General features: G+C 37.3%; 1 protein-coding gene across 4 annotated transcripts in view; it reads right to left on the bottom strand.

The window, feature by feature from the left end:
* The window catches only part of IQSEC1 (IQ motif and Sec7 domain ArfGEF 1), a 365,437-nt gene that overhangs the window by 12,560 nt on the left and 335,749 nt on the right, over positions 1-17,128 (bottom strand). For 2 of the 4 annotated variants that reach the window (XM_059823034.1, XM_059823036.1), the window contains 8 exons: positions 15,032-15,154; positions 14,055-14,221; positions 11,342-11,481; positions 9,701-9,730; positions 7,265-7,390; positions 5,449-5,548; positions 1,899-2,060; positions 1,032-1,208 (listed from right to left, as the gene is read on the bottom strand). In XM_059823034.1, the coding sequence (XP_059679017.1) occupies positions 1,032-1,208; positions 1,899-2,060; positions 5,449-5,548; positions 7,265-7,390; positions 9,701-9,730; positions 11,342-11,481; positions 14,055-14,221; positions 15,032-15,154 (1,025 nt within the window). Of the gene's footprint in view, positions 1-1,031; positions 1,209-1,886; positions 2,061-5,448; positions 5,549-7,264; positions 7,391-9,700; positions 9,731-11,341; positions 11,482-14,054; positions 14,222-15,031; positions 15,155-17,128 lie in introns of all 4 variants that reach the window. The other 2 variants (XM_059823035.1, XM_059823037.1) reach the window with 1 other exon arrangement.

The raw sequence follows: 17,128 nt of genomic DNA, 5'->3' as shown, positions 1-17,128 counted from the left end.
CTATACTGGAAATCATCACTGCAATCAAAAGAACAAATCAGAGTATGTAACACAAACTATGAACTAAAAAAAGTAATTAAAAATATATATATATAGTTGCTGCTATCCGCAGAAGTATTTTCTGAATAGTGGGCATGGTGTTCAGATATGACTTCTTCTAACTGACAGGAATCACGTTTAACGCTGAAAGACAAGGTTACTACCCATGGTAGCCTGTATTACATGGGTATGCCAGTTGTGTATTACCAAGGCAAACCATAAAATAAAAACATACCAAACTTCTCCTGGCTCTTCTTTGGCTAAAAAATCACACCACCACTCCTTTCCAGTCTTTAGCTGTATTAATCAGTTAATACATCTTAAGACATATCAGTGGTTTTGTGGGATATCAGTATTCTTGTCCACTAGGGCTTCCTTTATTATATTGGCAATAGTATTTCACAACAACCTCTTTTGCAAAAATTGGGAACTAGATCTTGAGTTACAAAACACTAAAAGAGCATCAGGGACACCCTGTATCTGAATTACATAGCTCTAGGCAGAATTTAGTAGGGCTTCACTCAATTTCATTCATCAGTGTGGTAACACAGGTACACTTGAGCACAAAATACACAGAAAGCGGTCATTACACAGAGACCAGTTTCTTTTCTTTTCTTTCTAAGCCTATTGTATGAAGGGGAAGAAGCAAAGGGGAAGAAAAAAAGAAAGGAAAACTAAGTGGGTTACTCCTAGCACAACTCAACCATTTTTTTTATAAAACACTTACAATTTTTCCTCTGTCTTCACTCTCCTTTAAAAGTATATATAGCAATCTACAACGGTTTAAATGCTTTCAAACAGTGGTTGCTTAATAGAACAAGGGTAAAAAACAAACAGAAATTAAACACGAACTACGAAAGAGGAGCTATTTAAAATGTTTGACGTTTCAGTATTACGAGTTCTGAAAGCCCGCTGTGAGCTGGGCTTTACACGCATCATTCACGCATCTTTGCATGCACTAGCCAGAGAGAGGAAATAAAGGCAGTGCTTACCTGCTTCAGACAGGTCTCGAAGGGAGCTGCTCAGTGCGCTTCTTTTCAGCCCCTCCCCAGTAGCATAGCTGTCATCCAGGCAAGCTCTGTTCAGCGTCCCATTGCCAGAATCTTTTTTCAGACTGGAGCATTGAGACATGCTTGGACGCACCACACCCTTCTGTTTTTCTAGCTCAGCTGAAACAAAGAGAATGATTTTGCAATTCATATTTATTGACTATAATGGAGGACATGGTAACATCACAATTTCTGTAAGCAATCACGTATTACTGTGAATAATAGGTAAGAATTCTTTTTGGCACTGTTAAATGCCAGAGAGGAACTTCAACCCTGTACTAACAGCTTTATATTACAATACACAGATGAAAGGCTATTCCTCTTTTGGAAAAATGGAAGATAAAATTCTATGTTTAGACACTCATGTAACTTCCAGTGAAATATATCAATTTGTACTACAGCTACCTAATTGAGAGAGTACAGGAACATCAACATGGAAATGAAGAAAAACTCAGTGAAACTTACTTGAAGGGCCATCATTGCGAATTTCAGAGTGATGTAAATGATCCCTAAAATTCTTACTGTAACTTACACTACACATTACAAATCCATCTCTCCTCTGTCCTTTGCTATTTGCAGTTTGTCCAGGCTAAACTTCCACTGCAGCTACACTGCAGTAAATAGTAGTCAATCATCTTAAGCTGGGGCTTAAGATATCATTGGGTTTTTCCTCTTTCTAGAATCAAAGCTATGGAAAAAACCCACATTATTTTGAACTTTTAAAGAGTTCTAATGGGTTAGACACACATTCAAGATTTTCTTATTTTGATTAGCTTGAAAATGCTCTATTATATGTACCTTTGTACTTACACTCTATTCTGTGCTTTTCCATTTCTTGAACCTCTGCAATTGACTCCCTCAAATCATCTGTAAACTTCTTCCTGTCCTGAGGATTCGGTGCATTGAAATTTATTAGTACTTTAATATCTGCTCCTGGAACAGCTGACGTGAGCCGAATACCGTTGGGATAATCTAGAAGAAAGAGGCAAGAAAAACTAAGCTCTGATTATTCCAATTACTTTTCTTTTTATGAAACCAACCAAACAAAATGAAATGCCACAAGTGAAGGCTTTTTACTAGTATTACCATATAGGGAACAAAGTCAGAGAAATAAAAGTCTAAAGGCACAGAATTAGAATGAAAACTATGAAAAGATACATTGGAACTGCTTAACTGTCAAGATACTGAATAAATATTGAAAGATAGTCTTTATGCAGCTGTTACCCTTAAGGTACAATGTACAATATAAAAGAAAAATCCCAGAAAAAAACCCCCAAAATTTAAGGGGATAATTTTGTTTTGTTTCATGGAGCAGATCCCATTACCTACCTTACTCAGTTGTGATCAAAGTTTTGCGGAGTAAAGACTACTTGAATACATTTCAAGCACTCGAAACTGTCTTATACGTTTAACTTAACGTTTGCAAGAGGGCAAACACACTATCATGTACAGCTTTTAGTATTTCCTATTTCCTGTGTTCCTACTTTGACTTTTTTCTAAAAAAAAAAAGCTAAAATTATCTGTGAAATTACATGCTGAAGAAGTAAAAGGGATAGGGTTTGTTTTTTTTCCTCTTTTGGCCCACATTATTGACATCGTCACAATAAAAGGCAGATTTTCCAGCAAACTGTCTTTGCCTCTTTTCTAGCTGCACATCTGAGAATGCAAATTTTAACAGCTGGTCTAAAATATCTCCTGGTTGAGATAAAAGGTTCATTTACAGAAAGACAGCTTATAACGAACATCCGTTCTGCTGTAGAAAACAGAATCAGCCTTTGCTTGAAGTACAGACCTGTAGAAATGGGGTGTCGGAAAAACTCAAGATGCGCAGTCTAATTCACAATGCTTTCTTTTACTCAACTGCCTGACCTTATTGGTTTGCTAAAGCTCTCAAATATTTACTTAAGTATTCAACCTGAAGTTCAAGTGCTCCCATGTACTAAAAATTCATTCCCTCAAGAACCAGCAGATGATGTAAGGTAGTCTTTTCCTCAAAGTCATTAGGTTTCAACAATATACAGACTTAAAATATTGAGAAACAAGTGCAAATGCTAGGCTTTTTTAAAAGGATACCTAAACTTCCAAATCAGATTTGCAGCTAAAAGTGAAGCAACTCCATTTACCATTCTCAGGTGAAAAAAGTTCCAACTACTGCAAGCTTCAAAGAGTACAGAGGGGGAGGAGGGAGCAAGAATTTGGGGCTTCTGCCGGGGTCTGATATCAACACCTTGCACAGAGGCAATGCACAGCTGGGCTGCATCTCGTGACCACATGACAATTGCATCTACCTTCAATCAAATAAGACAGCCGCCTCAAGTTGTCTGCAGCTGCTGTCCTTCAGAACGCAGGCACACGGCCCACAGCGCAGTCGAGTCTGGTGCTAGGCAGGCTAGCAGGTGGAGAGCATGGCCTAACAGCACGTACTGTTTTGAACACTGAAACTGGATATGCAGCCAACAGCTCTAGAAAGTGCCCCACTTGGGGGTGCGGGGAAGTTTACGAAACCAAACAAGGAAACTTGGTAACCCCAAAGTCACGTGGGCTGCCTTCACATATGAACAAAGAACAATGAATCTCCACATACTAAACAAACAAAAATATTTTATCACCAGAGATACTTCTCTACATCCTGATTAAGCATTAGGAAACACTGACGTAAGTATTTATTGGTTTCAGATACAATCTCTCCAAAGCGATCTGCTTGCCCTTTCTATTTTCAGTGATTTTGACTGAAAATGTAAAACATACTTCCCTTGGGGCCTATTTATTTACTAGAGATACATGACATTCCCTTTTGGAGCTCATCCATCCCTCAGCGTAATTGCCTTCTATCATTAGAAGTCAATTCTTCTATCATCAGCGCCAACCATTTTATTCAGCCTCACCAGTAGCCACACCAGTATTTTTGGTGCTTCTGCTTTAGTGACACTAAACTGTATTCACTTGAAACTAGCTGATTCTGACAGCTGCTGCACACAGATTTACTGAATGGCATGACGGCTCTGGCCCAAATACCCCAGAGCTTGCTGGGGAGACGGAGAATATGAATTTTACAAACCAGAGGGGAAGAATGCTTCTCTTTCCCAATTGGAAAATACTGCATTCCACCTGACAGGCACCAATATTAGAAGCACAGTCAGCTCACGGATTCACCATAGTGAATTCACCTTAGGAGCCCAACTATGTCTACTGAAGTGTCTCAGTTAAAATGCCTCCAGTTCACTGGGAGGAATCCAACCTTTTACTCCTAGTTCCACTATAGATATTTTTAAGCTTACTTGAATAAAGTGTTTCTACTTAGCAGGCTTACGTGATTTTTATTTTTTTTTTTAAAATGCATTTAACTTGGCATTAGAGGAATTATATATTCTTCTATTTTTAGTAGAATCCAGGACAGAAATATTTGGCCTTCCTCTCTAAAAATGAATTTTTTTATCATATAATGTGTGCACAAGAGAGAGGGAATGAATGTGGATGCATATAAATAATCTGCAGGTTGTATCGCTGCTGTAACCTCTACAAAATCTTCCCTTCTGAAGTCTCCAGATGCTTTGACTCAATAACAGCGACTTCTTTTGAGTGAGGTGAGCATTGGAGCACGTTCTCAAGGACAAGAAAAAACTAGGAGCTTTCCACAACAGAAAAGCACAGAAACTACTGAATGTCACACTGAACTGTATCCAATTTCTCATGAAGGTCAAGGTTTGGTTTACAAACCATGAAGTCAGGTCAAATAGACTGTCTCCCTACGTACCACACAAACAACTATGCTCTGCTATGTTATTACTGATGTTGTCTGTGGGCTTAAAATAGACAGGAACATTAGCAAACTATTTGCTTTTTGTGGGGTTGTTGTCTGCTGAGACTAAGCTTGACAAGCATTAAAGATAAAAAGAATATTGGATTGATGCAGATTATAATTGACATAAACAAAAGGTGTCAGAAAATGCAAACGTTAATCCAGACTCTCTGCTTTGTATTTATATTTGAATGAGTATACATTACCTAGGCACAACGCTAAGATATTAATCAGGAAAATAAATTAAACCGTGGTTTGAATTACACATATCATTATAATAGTCATTATTTATTAACATACATTCAGTTCCAGGTAACTGTACCATTGGCCCAGCAACAGATATAACACATTTGGCTTCTGCCTACAACCAAAAAAAATCTAACAGCAATCTTGCTGTTTCTTATGCTGACACCATCTTGTTTCAAACTTTAGGGCTGAGTTAAATTCAGAGCAATTTTATTCCTAAATTCAGAGTCAAGTCCTGTCCACCCCTTTCACTCACACAAGTTTTTATTTTATTTATAAATAAAATGGTCATCTAAAAAGAGAGGAAAGACTTACACTGGTTCTCAAACAGAAGAACTTGCATTCCATAGAGGGAAAAGGACTGTCGAAAACTGTACGTGACTGAGTTCTTCTTCTTTTGAAAAATCTTGGTCACCTGAAAGTTATCAAATAAACAAAGTTAAATATCCCTTTTACCATATGTGTTTGTGGAAAATTATTGTTCTTAAGAATTAGCATAGGAGAAAACTTTTTGTGCCAAAGAAAGCTATAATCTGCCAGAAAAGATGAACTTGTAATTTTTCCCTTTTTTTTTTTAATGCAGCTGATGTATTTAATATACTACTACGGAAGAAACAAAGCTAGCTTTGAAGCATTGGTATCTCTTAACCAGAAGGTTTAATATTTTATCCAGATACAAAGCCTTTGTGTTCTTTGTTCTCCAGAACTCTACTTCTTGAAATCCCAGAAAGAAAAAAACCCCTTCATCATATTGTGCACTGTACGTGCTAGCAAAAATGTAAGTATGTTTAAATTTTCCTTTTTAAAAAACTTAGCTGCTTAGCTGCTACCATACTTTCCTTCACGCTTTTTTTCTTACAGTCTGACTACAGGCAGGACATGCCTACGGACCTCTCCACCCATGTTTAATTCTTAGCCCTTATTCCTACACGCTGTGTGACCTTCCAAGCTTGCTTCGCTTCTGTGCGCCTCCAAATACTGCCTTACACCATCTCATCCAACGATGCCCTGTTTTCCCTATGATTTGTAAAGCACCTATCTCAATAAAAGCTCCGAGTCTGTGGAAACCTTTACGTTTTTGCTACAATAGAAGTAACACACTACTACTTACCATCAGTTCTGGGGTTCTAAAGTGTGAATGCAACCACTCTTCCTCTTTATAACCAAGAGGTTTATTTTTACTGCTTCTTTCTAATTTTAACTTTTGGCCATGGCCTTTTACTAGAACTGGCAAATTTGGTCTATATTACTCCCAAAAGAGTTTGATAAAACTACTGACATCCCAGTAAGTAATAAAAAATGACAGAAAACTTGCAACCGAAGACAACAGTGTTCCATCATTTTATACCCAAGTTAACATTTACAACTAGGTTACACTCACAATCAAAAGGATTAATTTTTTTTTAAATTTACTTCCTGGTTTTAAGGTCTGAAGGTATGTAAAAAATACACATAATAAAACTGTACATCTGAAGCGTGCCTTTTTCGTAACAGAACATGAAATATTTAGTTTAGTTCTTAGTTCTCAGGTAACAGCCAAATACATTCCAAATAGAGTGCACCAAATTTTCCTATTTTTAAGAGTAAATCAACCAAATAATTCCAAACTGTCACTAGTTTTGTATGTCTGTTTTTCAAAAGACTGGGTCAAGTTAAATGCACACTAAAAAGTAAAGTCAACTGTAAAACGTATTTCAACATATCCTATTCCTAGTTCAACGAATAAACATGTCTGGTTCGTAGAACATCTGGGGAATATAAAGTAGTATGTAATTTTATTTTTCCACAAGTAACTTGAATTCATTATTCACGGAATAAAGAATGTCTCCGTTTATCCATTAGGGAAATGGGTAAAGAGGAGGCAATTTTTGTTCTTTATAGTAAAAGCCCATGCATCAAAGTACTTTCTTACAATAGAGCGCAGTAATCAATAAAAGGCTTCAGTTTAGAAGCAAATTATATATAATGAAGAAAATTGAAATCTTAATCATCCCAAGACTGTTGGAGTACAGAGTAACAGGTAATAGATATTTATTTTTAGGAATGCTCATGCACTTAATTGCCACTGATTTCACGGAGATAGGCATTTCTGAATACCTCACTAGAAGTCTATCCACCTGAAAGTACATACCACAAGAAGATCATTAAATAAAAATATTTCTCGCTGGTGCAATCCAAGCTTCTGAGGTTTATTTGGATCTGGAACTTCAAACAGCCTACAGTAGCAAACAAGCCTCCGGTGGGGTAGAGAGAGGACCTACGATAATACAAAAGTTCATGGTTAATATAGCAATATTTAGCCAAGAAAGAGCATCTTTCATACCCAGAGTCTTTTTTTGAATACTTCAAATATTTTTACCTCTAAGCCCATTAGACTTTTCCATCAAAGAACCAACAATAAAAAATTAAAGATTTATATGCCACAAACTTGCACGACATTCAAACTTCATCAAAATTCTTACATAAAATATTCTCTAACAGCTTGCATTCCTGTATATGGATGCCAAGGAAAGTTTTACTGGGGATGGAGTTTTACTTTGTGAACCGGTAGAACCTTGAAAAAACTTAAAATTAAGCAAGTGGGAGCTCAAAGCAAAGGATGTTTGCTTTCCCGAGCATTTTTACCTATCTTTATTAGAAGAAAGGATGCAAAGCAACTTTAGCTTTTGTGAGATGAATACACTGATGTTGTAGATTACGTTTTGTCAGCCACTGAGTTAATTCAATTTGTTCATTCCCCAATACCAAGGAGATGGTGACATCTGGAAAACGTAAATGCGTTTTCAGGCTGGCTTATTTTCTCATGCCGGCAAGAAAACCAAGAATGATTTTCCATTTTCTTATTTGAAATGTCTGCTGAAGCTATCTCCAAAGCTGCTGTTTTCAACCTAGCGAGACTTCTTTGCTTTCAAATGCAAATGATGGTATCTTGTCAACAATATTAAAAGAAATCCTTTAGACTTTAAAAATTTGAAGTAGAGAATATTCTTTGGTACCTAGACATATATTTCATTTATATATCGCATTTCGTTATAATTCCTGATGCTGCATGGGACTTACGAGATTTACTAGGCAAAGAAAAACAGTCAAAGACTGTTAATGCTGCTTCTTCCTCCACGTGAGTGGGGTGTGGGGGTGGAAGAGGGGGAAAAGAGTTTAGAATTCACTATCTGCCCTTGTTCCTGGTTGGTTATCAAGTCATTTGGTGAGATTCCAGTTTTTCCCAAAAATCCAATGATAACTATACTAATAATGGCTAAAATGCTAATAGCATTTGATTTATCTATGGCATTAGCTTAACTACCCTCCCTGAACTTGCAAGGAGAAGGTATTTAAGAAAAAATCTGACATGTTCTAAAGGAGCCGGTGTGGTGAAGAATGCTGGAGAAGTCAATGGTTTCTATTTTCAGGCTGTTCTGGTAACTGAACAGCTTACATGGGTTCCCAGTAGAAAGTGGCAGGAATAAATGGTGCATGTTCTCATTCTCTCCTACCTCCAGACTTAGTTTCCCCAGCATATGGCAGTCTGAGATTTGCTACAGCGAGATAACAAAACCCGAGGGTAGTCACTACAACTACAGGGAGCTCTAATATTTAAACTTAACTCCAGACAATGTTTTCACTCATAGCAATAGATGATGCGGTAAGATTCCCTTCCACTGTATTTTATAAAGGTCACATCTTTCAGTTTGTTTTTACAGTCCAGCAGTACTGCTAGACATGCATCCATGAAACAATGACAGGTACTTCACTTAGGAATATGAAGCTAGCTTTGCATCATTTTAATTGTTTACACAGAAAAAGCAAGAAATAGAAGACTGAAAAAACAAATGAAAGTTTAAAGTTCCTTCTCTGGATTGTCCTGAGTGAAGATGCTAATGTACAGTGCAGTTATAATTGAGGAAAAAGAAAATAATCATTAGGATCAAATTTGTGTAAGGTAATCAGATTTCAGAGCACTACGTGCACTCCTCTGCTATGAGGTGGTTTCTTTGTTCAAAACTACTAGCAATAATGTTATCATGAAATAAAGGTAAGTGGAACACTGCATTAGAAGAATAGTTCTAGGATTATTATTGAATTTGCCTATAACTTAAATCTCGAATCAGTATTTTCTATGGTCATCTACTTTTCAGAAGAGAACTGTTAAATTAACTGGCAATACCTTTCTAGAGGATCATTTGATACTGAAATGGACCAGAAAGAATAAACACACCAGGGCCCAGGTGGAAAGGTGAGGTGCAACTGCGATTTTACTTCTTTGTCTGTTCTTTACTGGCTGTCTAACTTCAACAGTGATAATAGCATTTGAAATGCTTAAAAAGTGTACTGAAGAAAAGGTCTAAAAAACTCTTGGCAATAAATTAAGCAGTCTCTGGGAAATATATTTTTAAGAAAATCTTCATACTTTGGAGAGTTATTACTACAACAATAGGAAAATTTTGCTTGAAAGAAGCCCAATTTTGTAAAAAGTTAAAATGTAACAGAATGCATTATTGCCAGTTTAAGAAAATGCTGCCAGTTAAAATTACTATAAATTCTGAAGGAGTATGAGAGAAATACCTACACAACCAAGTCCGTGATGCAGAGATCCAATCTACAGTAGAAAGACATATACAAGTTCGTTAAACTTCAGAGAAACACAGTACTGTATCATAGCAAGTAAATACGTCACGGTCTTACTATGACTAAATGCCTATAAAGTAAAAACAAATATTTCTATCAATAAAGACTGTTGGCTGTTTCCTAAATTTTCTTTCACACAGTTAAAAAGTCTCTCAACAGAAGAATCCTTGAACCTAGGACTCCATTGAGGGCATTGTTTTCTTAATCCTATTTAATTTACAAGGTCAGGATTAGTTTTAGGATTCGGATTGCCACATGCCTGAATAAAAAAAGAGCCATTAAAAAAACCCACCTCCCACAGAAGCCTATATATAATCCTAAATCCCCAAACAATTACAGAAAATGTTTCATATGAAAGCATAAGTGACTGTCAAATACTGACTTTAGAATATTTATTTCCCTTCTCCTCAAAAATATGTAAAAGCTTTCAGTAAGGAAATTTTGCTTTCTCTCTCCTCGGCTTCTTCCAAGAGATCTCCTCAAGATTTCCTTACTGGGAAGCAGAAGTAAATTAGATTTTATTTTTTTTGGTGGTGTCCCTCATTCCCTTCCCCCTCTCCCCGTGTTGAGGCTTGTCTGAGAAGAGATTACAATTCAAAGCTCTTTAGAAGTAATAGGGAGAATCTTGAGATCCATGCTCCTCCTCTTAATAAAAAATCCCGCAACCCATCAGTCTCTGCTCTAGTTCCCCAGAGCTGAGAAAAAAATTATGTAGGACTTCAAAAACATGCAAGTCGAGTCTTTTTTTGGCTTTGTTCTGGGCTGCCTTTGTGACTACTAACATGAAGATTTTCAGAAGATGACTCTAGGACTTGAATTCAGGAAGGCTGAGTCTCCCATATTAGATACCATTGTTAGCATGTAAAATACTGGTCTTAATACCTCTGTGTTCAGTCACGTCCTAAAACAAAGGGAAAAATGCTGTGGCCTTCCTCTTCTCTCTCCTTTTCCAACAGACACTTTGAAGGTTAATTTATATAGCAAAGTATTTCAGGATTTTTCCCACAACAAAGCAAGAGGTATCTTTGGATGCTCAAACTCAGCTTTACAATCCCTGGGACCTGATTTCCAGATAAGTTCTGAGACAAAATGACACAATCTCCCCTTACAAATACCAGTTCATGGAGCTAGCTGCAAAGCTGAGAAAGACGCTGACGTGAACAGTTCTCTATTACTCTTGTAAATTATGGAGCCGTAACAGATAGCATAAATGTTGAAATATGATTCTCTACAGCATCACTTCAACAAAACACTTCAGTTCTCTTGAAACAAACACGAGAACTGCCTCAAATGCAGATATTTTGTGTAATTTCAGAATTGTAAAGCTTCACATAGAGAAAAGAGTTTAAGACTCATAACGTCATCACTCATGAATACCAGACTGCAACAACAAAATTCATCCGCACTCTGAATACTCCAAAATTGAAACTAACCTCATAGCAAATTATTATTTTGAGAGTTTCTGCCTTTTGCCATTTATCAACAAATTCATACTCCTAAGCAAGACACTTCTGTATTGTTCTAGACTGTACATTGCCCTACATCTCCTTAGTAACTGACAGGCAATTCAAAGTGAACTTACCGGTTTCTTTCCTACTATGAGTTTTTCAACCTTCTGGACCTGGGATACGTGATCCTCATTCGTCTTCAGTTCCCGTTTGCGGATTCGCTCATAAATCCCAATGAGCATTTCTCGTGGGATATCCTCACCGTCATCCACACCTGCAGAAGCCAACAGTTTCTATTATCAGTCTGGCTCTGAATGATCTAACACACACCGTTATTTCTCAGCAAGGAGAGGATAAAAACATGGGCAATCTTTGTTTCCTCTGCTAACAGTAATGCCAATGTTGCCCAAGACTGCTGATGCACTTGTTTATGCTGTTTTGTTTTATAGCTGCCGGAACTGTGTTAGCTAACGTTTCCTATGCTGTTCTTGCACTGACCTTACCAAAGCAGCAGAAGTTATGTTACTCGTTAGTGAAGCACTGAGTTTTGGCCAAAAGCTTGCTGCCCCCAATACGCCGAGACATTGATGGAAATTACACAGGTTTGTTTTTTTGTTTTAAAGCCCTAATATAAAACTAAGCCATTAAAAGGCTAATTTCCTATGTAAATTCTTTTTTTTCCCTTTTAAGTTTCCTCTGTTTGGTATCAAAGCCCAAATGAGTTAACTAACCCTTTTGACACTAAAATCTCCATATGACCTCCTCCTAGGAGTATACCACTGGGAGGAAGCAGAACAACCATTCCATTTTGCCTGTGTCCCAATATTACTCAATACTGTTGATAAAATAATTTCCTACAAGAGAACCTTGTGAACATCCGGTAAAATCAACGTAACCAATATTTCCTGTATGATTTCAAAACCAATTCATTTACTCTGGAAAAACAAATCAACAAAATAGCCTTGTTACAGCATTATTCTTTAGCACTGTGTGATTATCATTGGCATGTCAGTATTCTAACAAATGCCACACTGTCTTGAATGCTTGATCCTGAATTTTTAATAGCAGTGGAAGGAGTCCAATCGCAATAAGTGACTTAAAGCTGGATTTCCTGGGGACAGGGAGATGCATGTCTATTTTTTAAACAGGTTTTAAAGCAATGAACTCTCAGCTCCCATTCAGAAGCCAAAATAGAATATTTTGTCACCCAGCGGAACAACTGCTCACATAAAAAAATACTGTGATAAAATACAGTTTCTTTGCGACCAGAAGCAAGCAAAACCACCTCTGTTCCGTTCCACACCAGCAAGTTTTCCACAGACCACCCTTTGCGATTCAGTCATTTTAAGTTACAGGCAAGGTAGCCTGTTACAAAAACGGCTATAATAATAAGAAATTGCTAGCATTCGGGCTGGAGCTCAGCGAGAATGTACTGTATTTAATACAACAAATACAACCATAGTATTATGCTAAGAAATGAATATCAGGCCTTTTTTCATCTTTGTGGACTTTACGATACAATCTCAACACTAGCTTAAATTTTGCTAAGCTAAAACATCTGCTAAGCATAGATCGTTCCTTGCTGTCTTATATAAATCTAAGGAAATAAAATCACCAAACAGGACTTTCATTTTCAAGATCTGAAATTCCAGAACACCACAAGTATTTTGTTTTTACTAGTACTAAAATGGAAGTACCACATGCACACATGAATACAAACTGCCGTGCATCTGAGATGCGCCAATGTATTTTTATACATTAAGCAACTTGATTTTGTCTTTCTGCCATTCAGCCCACTTTTCAGCATCGCTGAGAAAATGGCTGTAAACAATACATCAGCACTTGCTGGTGCCTGCAGCGCTGGGCCTATTCTGCTACCGTGCTGCTACATCCATTGTCACCAAAAGAAGAGAGGACTGTGCACTAAGCTGTGCTTATTCTGTGCTTAAAAGCAGGGGGAGGAGGAGGAGAGGGTTGCAATGATTGAGCAGGCAATTTTCCTGGCCTTTGCACAAACACGTGGTAATGGAATTATAGTAAAAGCTGCTTTTTCCCTATGGGCACAAACTATCGTAAAGGAAAAAAAGGGATGGGGACTTCAGCCTCATTTTAATTCTCCAACATCTGAGTGCTTTCTGTGATAAAAGGTAAATGCTGCCTGATCCATTCTTCCTTGAGTGCCCAGGAACAACAGGAGGTATCATCTCCTCATGCACCATCTTCTTCCTCAGCCCTACAGTGACTACTTCCTCTTAGGCAAAGCACTGGCTGAGCTGATACTTCATACAAATCTGTTCTTTTTCACCAGAAAGAACCAGGATAGAAAGCTCTGAGATACAAATTTGAAAAAATACCCATATTTTTTGGCAATCTAATTGCAAGCTTAGGTGTGCCATAGCCTGGCAAATAGTTTCTTGATCAGAAAATATACCAATGAAGAAATAAAATTTCTGTGCTATTTACTGTGTACCTTTCAGGAAGGTTTTGGAGTTGGGATTTTTTTTTTCCCCCACCAAAAATTTAAATCTTTAGTTTATTTCCAAAAGTTGTCATCATGGCATAGTGATTTCTGTTCCTTAATATATATACATATATGGGAATAAAATGACCTGACAATACATCCACTCAAGAAAGACAAGATAAAAATGACAAAATACTACATGCTTAATTCTGTTTTCACTATTCCTGAAATAACTAAAGCCTGTAAAAATAAGAGTAGTTTTAAGTCAGGTGAAATCAGAATCAAGTGTCCTGTATTTTGCCTTTTTCCCAAAAGACACACGGTGTCCCTCCAATGACAGTTACAGGGAAAAGTTTTCATGACCTTCATCGTCAGAGTTTGCTTACCCCTTAGGTTCTTGACAAAGTCTTCCAGCTTCATTTTGCGTTCTGGTTTCACATTCGGGCTGTACATATCTGTGTTTAACAGTATGATGGCGAAAGCTAGAATGAAGATGGTATCAGGATTTCTAAATTGTCTCACAACACCTGGATTGCAGATACAGTATCGTTGGCTGTAAAAAACCAAAGAGGGGAAGCTGTCAGAGCTATGAATTACTATTCTAATTCCACCAAATAAACCAACTGCGACATTCCAGAGGCTGAGCAAGCTATTACTCACGTTCCATACATATATTCAGCTTTCCGGCCACATATTTTCATAAGCCAATCCTAGAATGTGGAAGGCTTTTGTTTTCTACTACCGCTGTAACTTCACTTCTTAGTACAGGTTCTGAGCTGCAATAACTTCAGTGTTTCATTTTTTTTCAGTGAGCAATACCCACTGACACGAGGTAAGAATACAGCATTGATTTTAGCTTACTGCCACACGATGATCTACATCTCATCCTGCCCTGGATAAAGTACGCTTGTGTTAGTGTTAATAAGCTAATGCTTTTTATTCCACTATTGTTGAAATCCTTGGTTGAATTGAAATGAAAGGTTGAGAGCATATATACTCTAAAATGTAAATGGTCTTATAATTCCACTCATATAAACTATTATATCCAAACACATTGTTAGAGACATTCAAAAATCCTTGAGTATTTTTTCAGCTGATGCCAGAAAGAGCTTTTAATTGAGAAACCTCGCCACGTTAATACAAATGACATACATGAACAGCACCAGCAAATAAAACTTCCTATTACATACTTGGCAAAACCACCACAAACAACATGGTGTATTTGAAACCGTACGTAGCTCGCAAGGACCCTGCAAATAAGCAGGAAAGTAACTTAGATATGCTCATCTTCTCCAGTTCTCCAGTTTGACCATTAGACAACAGCAGGTTTCTGGTGACTGAGTAATTTATTTCAGCATCATACCTAAAAGCTTCAATGAGCCGTTCTACTTTCTGGGCTTCTCCTTGAACACGGATATGAGCCTGAAATTTCCTGAGTGCTTCATCCAGTTCCATTGTTGAGAAGTCCATCTCGTCCACAACACAGCTAGGATAAAAACATATTGCCATTGCATCTTTTAATTTCTAACAACACAGTACCAAAGGTAAGATTTCGAGACCAAAAAAACCTTTCAATTTTCCATCTCTTGGACAGATTCACGGAGTTTTTTGAAACAGCCAGCAGCGATTGCAATAATTGTAGGTAAGCTGTGAAGGAAGGACTGCAAATAATGGATCAATGAGAATATGTACGTGTAAACAGGCCCTTATTTTTTTTTAACAGAAGAGCTGCTGGCATGACAAATGTCTGACCAATGTAAGTGACATACCATTGCCAAAAATAATTATGGTTTTGTGCTTCCAGGCCAATCAATTATTACAATGCCTATAATAATAATAAAGCCTATAATAATAACAAATAGTTTATACTGCTTAAAATAGCCTATCTCAAACAGCCTCCAGCAAGCACAATAATCTGTACAAAATGGCTCTGTGTCTAGGAATGTTCTTACATACGGAGAAAAACAAATCTTCTTTGGATACTCTCTTACTATTACTGTAATTCTCATCTCCCCATCATTTGCCTTGTCTTTCAGTTAGCATTTATGGAGAAATAATTACTTTCTTGCTCTGAAAATACAGTGCTGACAAAAAAAATAAGGAACCAGTTTAATATAATCAACAATGTGAACTATGTCATTCTAATACTTCGTTTAAAGACTACTTTAAAATCACAAGCTTACAAATTTCCTTTCTTTAAACTTAGCTTTTAGTTTTTAACTAACCAGACATGAATCACAGCAAGTAACAGCACTGTAATGCAGAAACCACAGAAAGCAAGCACTATCCAGTTTTAAAAGCCTTTTCATAAATGTATAGCTGTACAATGATAAATTACTGGTAACATTGTAGCTAACATAGATTAATACCAAAGCAATTTATTCACTTTGCCTTGAATATTTTTCCCTTTATGCAGAAGCGCAAGGAAACAAACAAACAGGTTTGGCATTTCTCACGCCCTTTCCAATCCACACCTAAAAACCTATGATCAGTTCTGCAATAATGTTCACAGTCTTCCCACCTATTGTAACTTCTGTAACACTTTCAAAAGCTCTTTTCTCCTTCAAAGGTGTAAAGCACATGTGCAGACAAGCTGAAGCCAAAATGAAGTAATGAGAGCAATTAAGGACCTCCAGAAACATGCTGGCCAACAACGTAATGGGGAGGGGTCTTAAGCAATCTTTTATATGAGCTATGGCGACAGCAGATACACCACCACGGTCGATGTCCTTAACTGGAAGCAGTACTTTTCTGCAAATATTTCAAAATAGTAAACAAAACTTTTCTAGAGGCTATGTAATGACAAAAAAGGGAACAAGCTATTTTAGCTAGGTCATTACAGCAAATCAAAACATGAAAGTAAGTAAGATCAGACACACTTGTTTAGTTTTTGTTAACAACAGTTAACAAAATGATAATCCCTGATAATAATATTATGATCATAACGATAAAGAGGACATGATTAAATGAACTTTAGTCCCTGCAGGAGAACTTGAGTACACGTGTACTCTGGGTGAATAAGCCTGTGCCGAACGACCACATCTTCACTATTACAGTGACATGTGCCAGGCAGGTAAAAGCAAGAAGCAGCTGGGCGTCACTGCTTCTAGGTAGACAGATAATTGAAACTTCTCCCTAGGAGCTATCCCCTGCTTACCACCTCTCCACAAAACTTAGGCAAGAAGAGTGGAACATACCATTTGCTGGGTCGGCGCAGCTACAACTGCCTTGGTTCTCTACTGCACCACTTGCCTGTACTCTTGCGCGTAACTGTGTAGTGTAATGGACTGAAACGATGGGATTTCCACACAGAGCAACAGAATGTCATGCTTTCCCTCTCACTTCTAACAGTACTCTTTATGATGGTTTTATTTCATTCTTTCTTTGAGTGACTGCACTTTTGTTTTTTAATGCAAAGTCAAGACATAGTAGAAGGTCAGATCCTCAGCTACATCTCTAC

This window comes from Gavia stellata, chromosome 12 (assembly GCF_030936135.1).
Source record: "Gavia stellata isolate bGavSte3 chromosome 12, bGavSte3.hap2, whole genome shotgun sequence".
Taxonomy (NCBI): Eukaryota; Metazoa; Chordata; class Aves; order Gaviiformes; family Gaviidae; genus Gavia; species Gavia stellata.
This window is presented reverse-complemented; position numbering and strand designations above follow the sequence as displayed.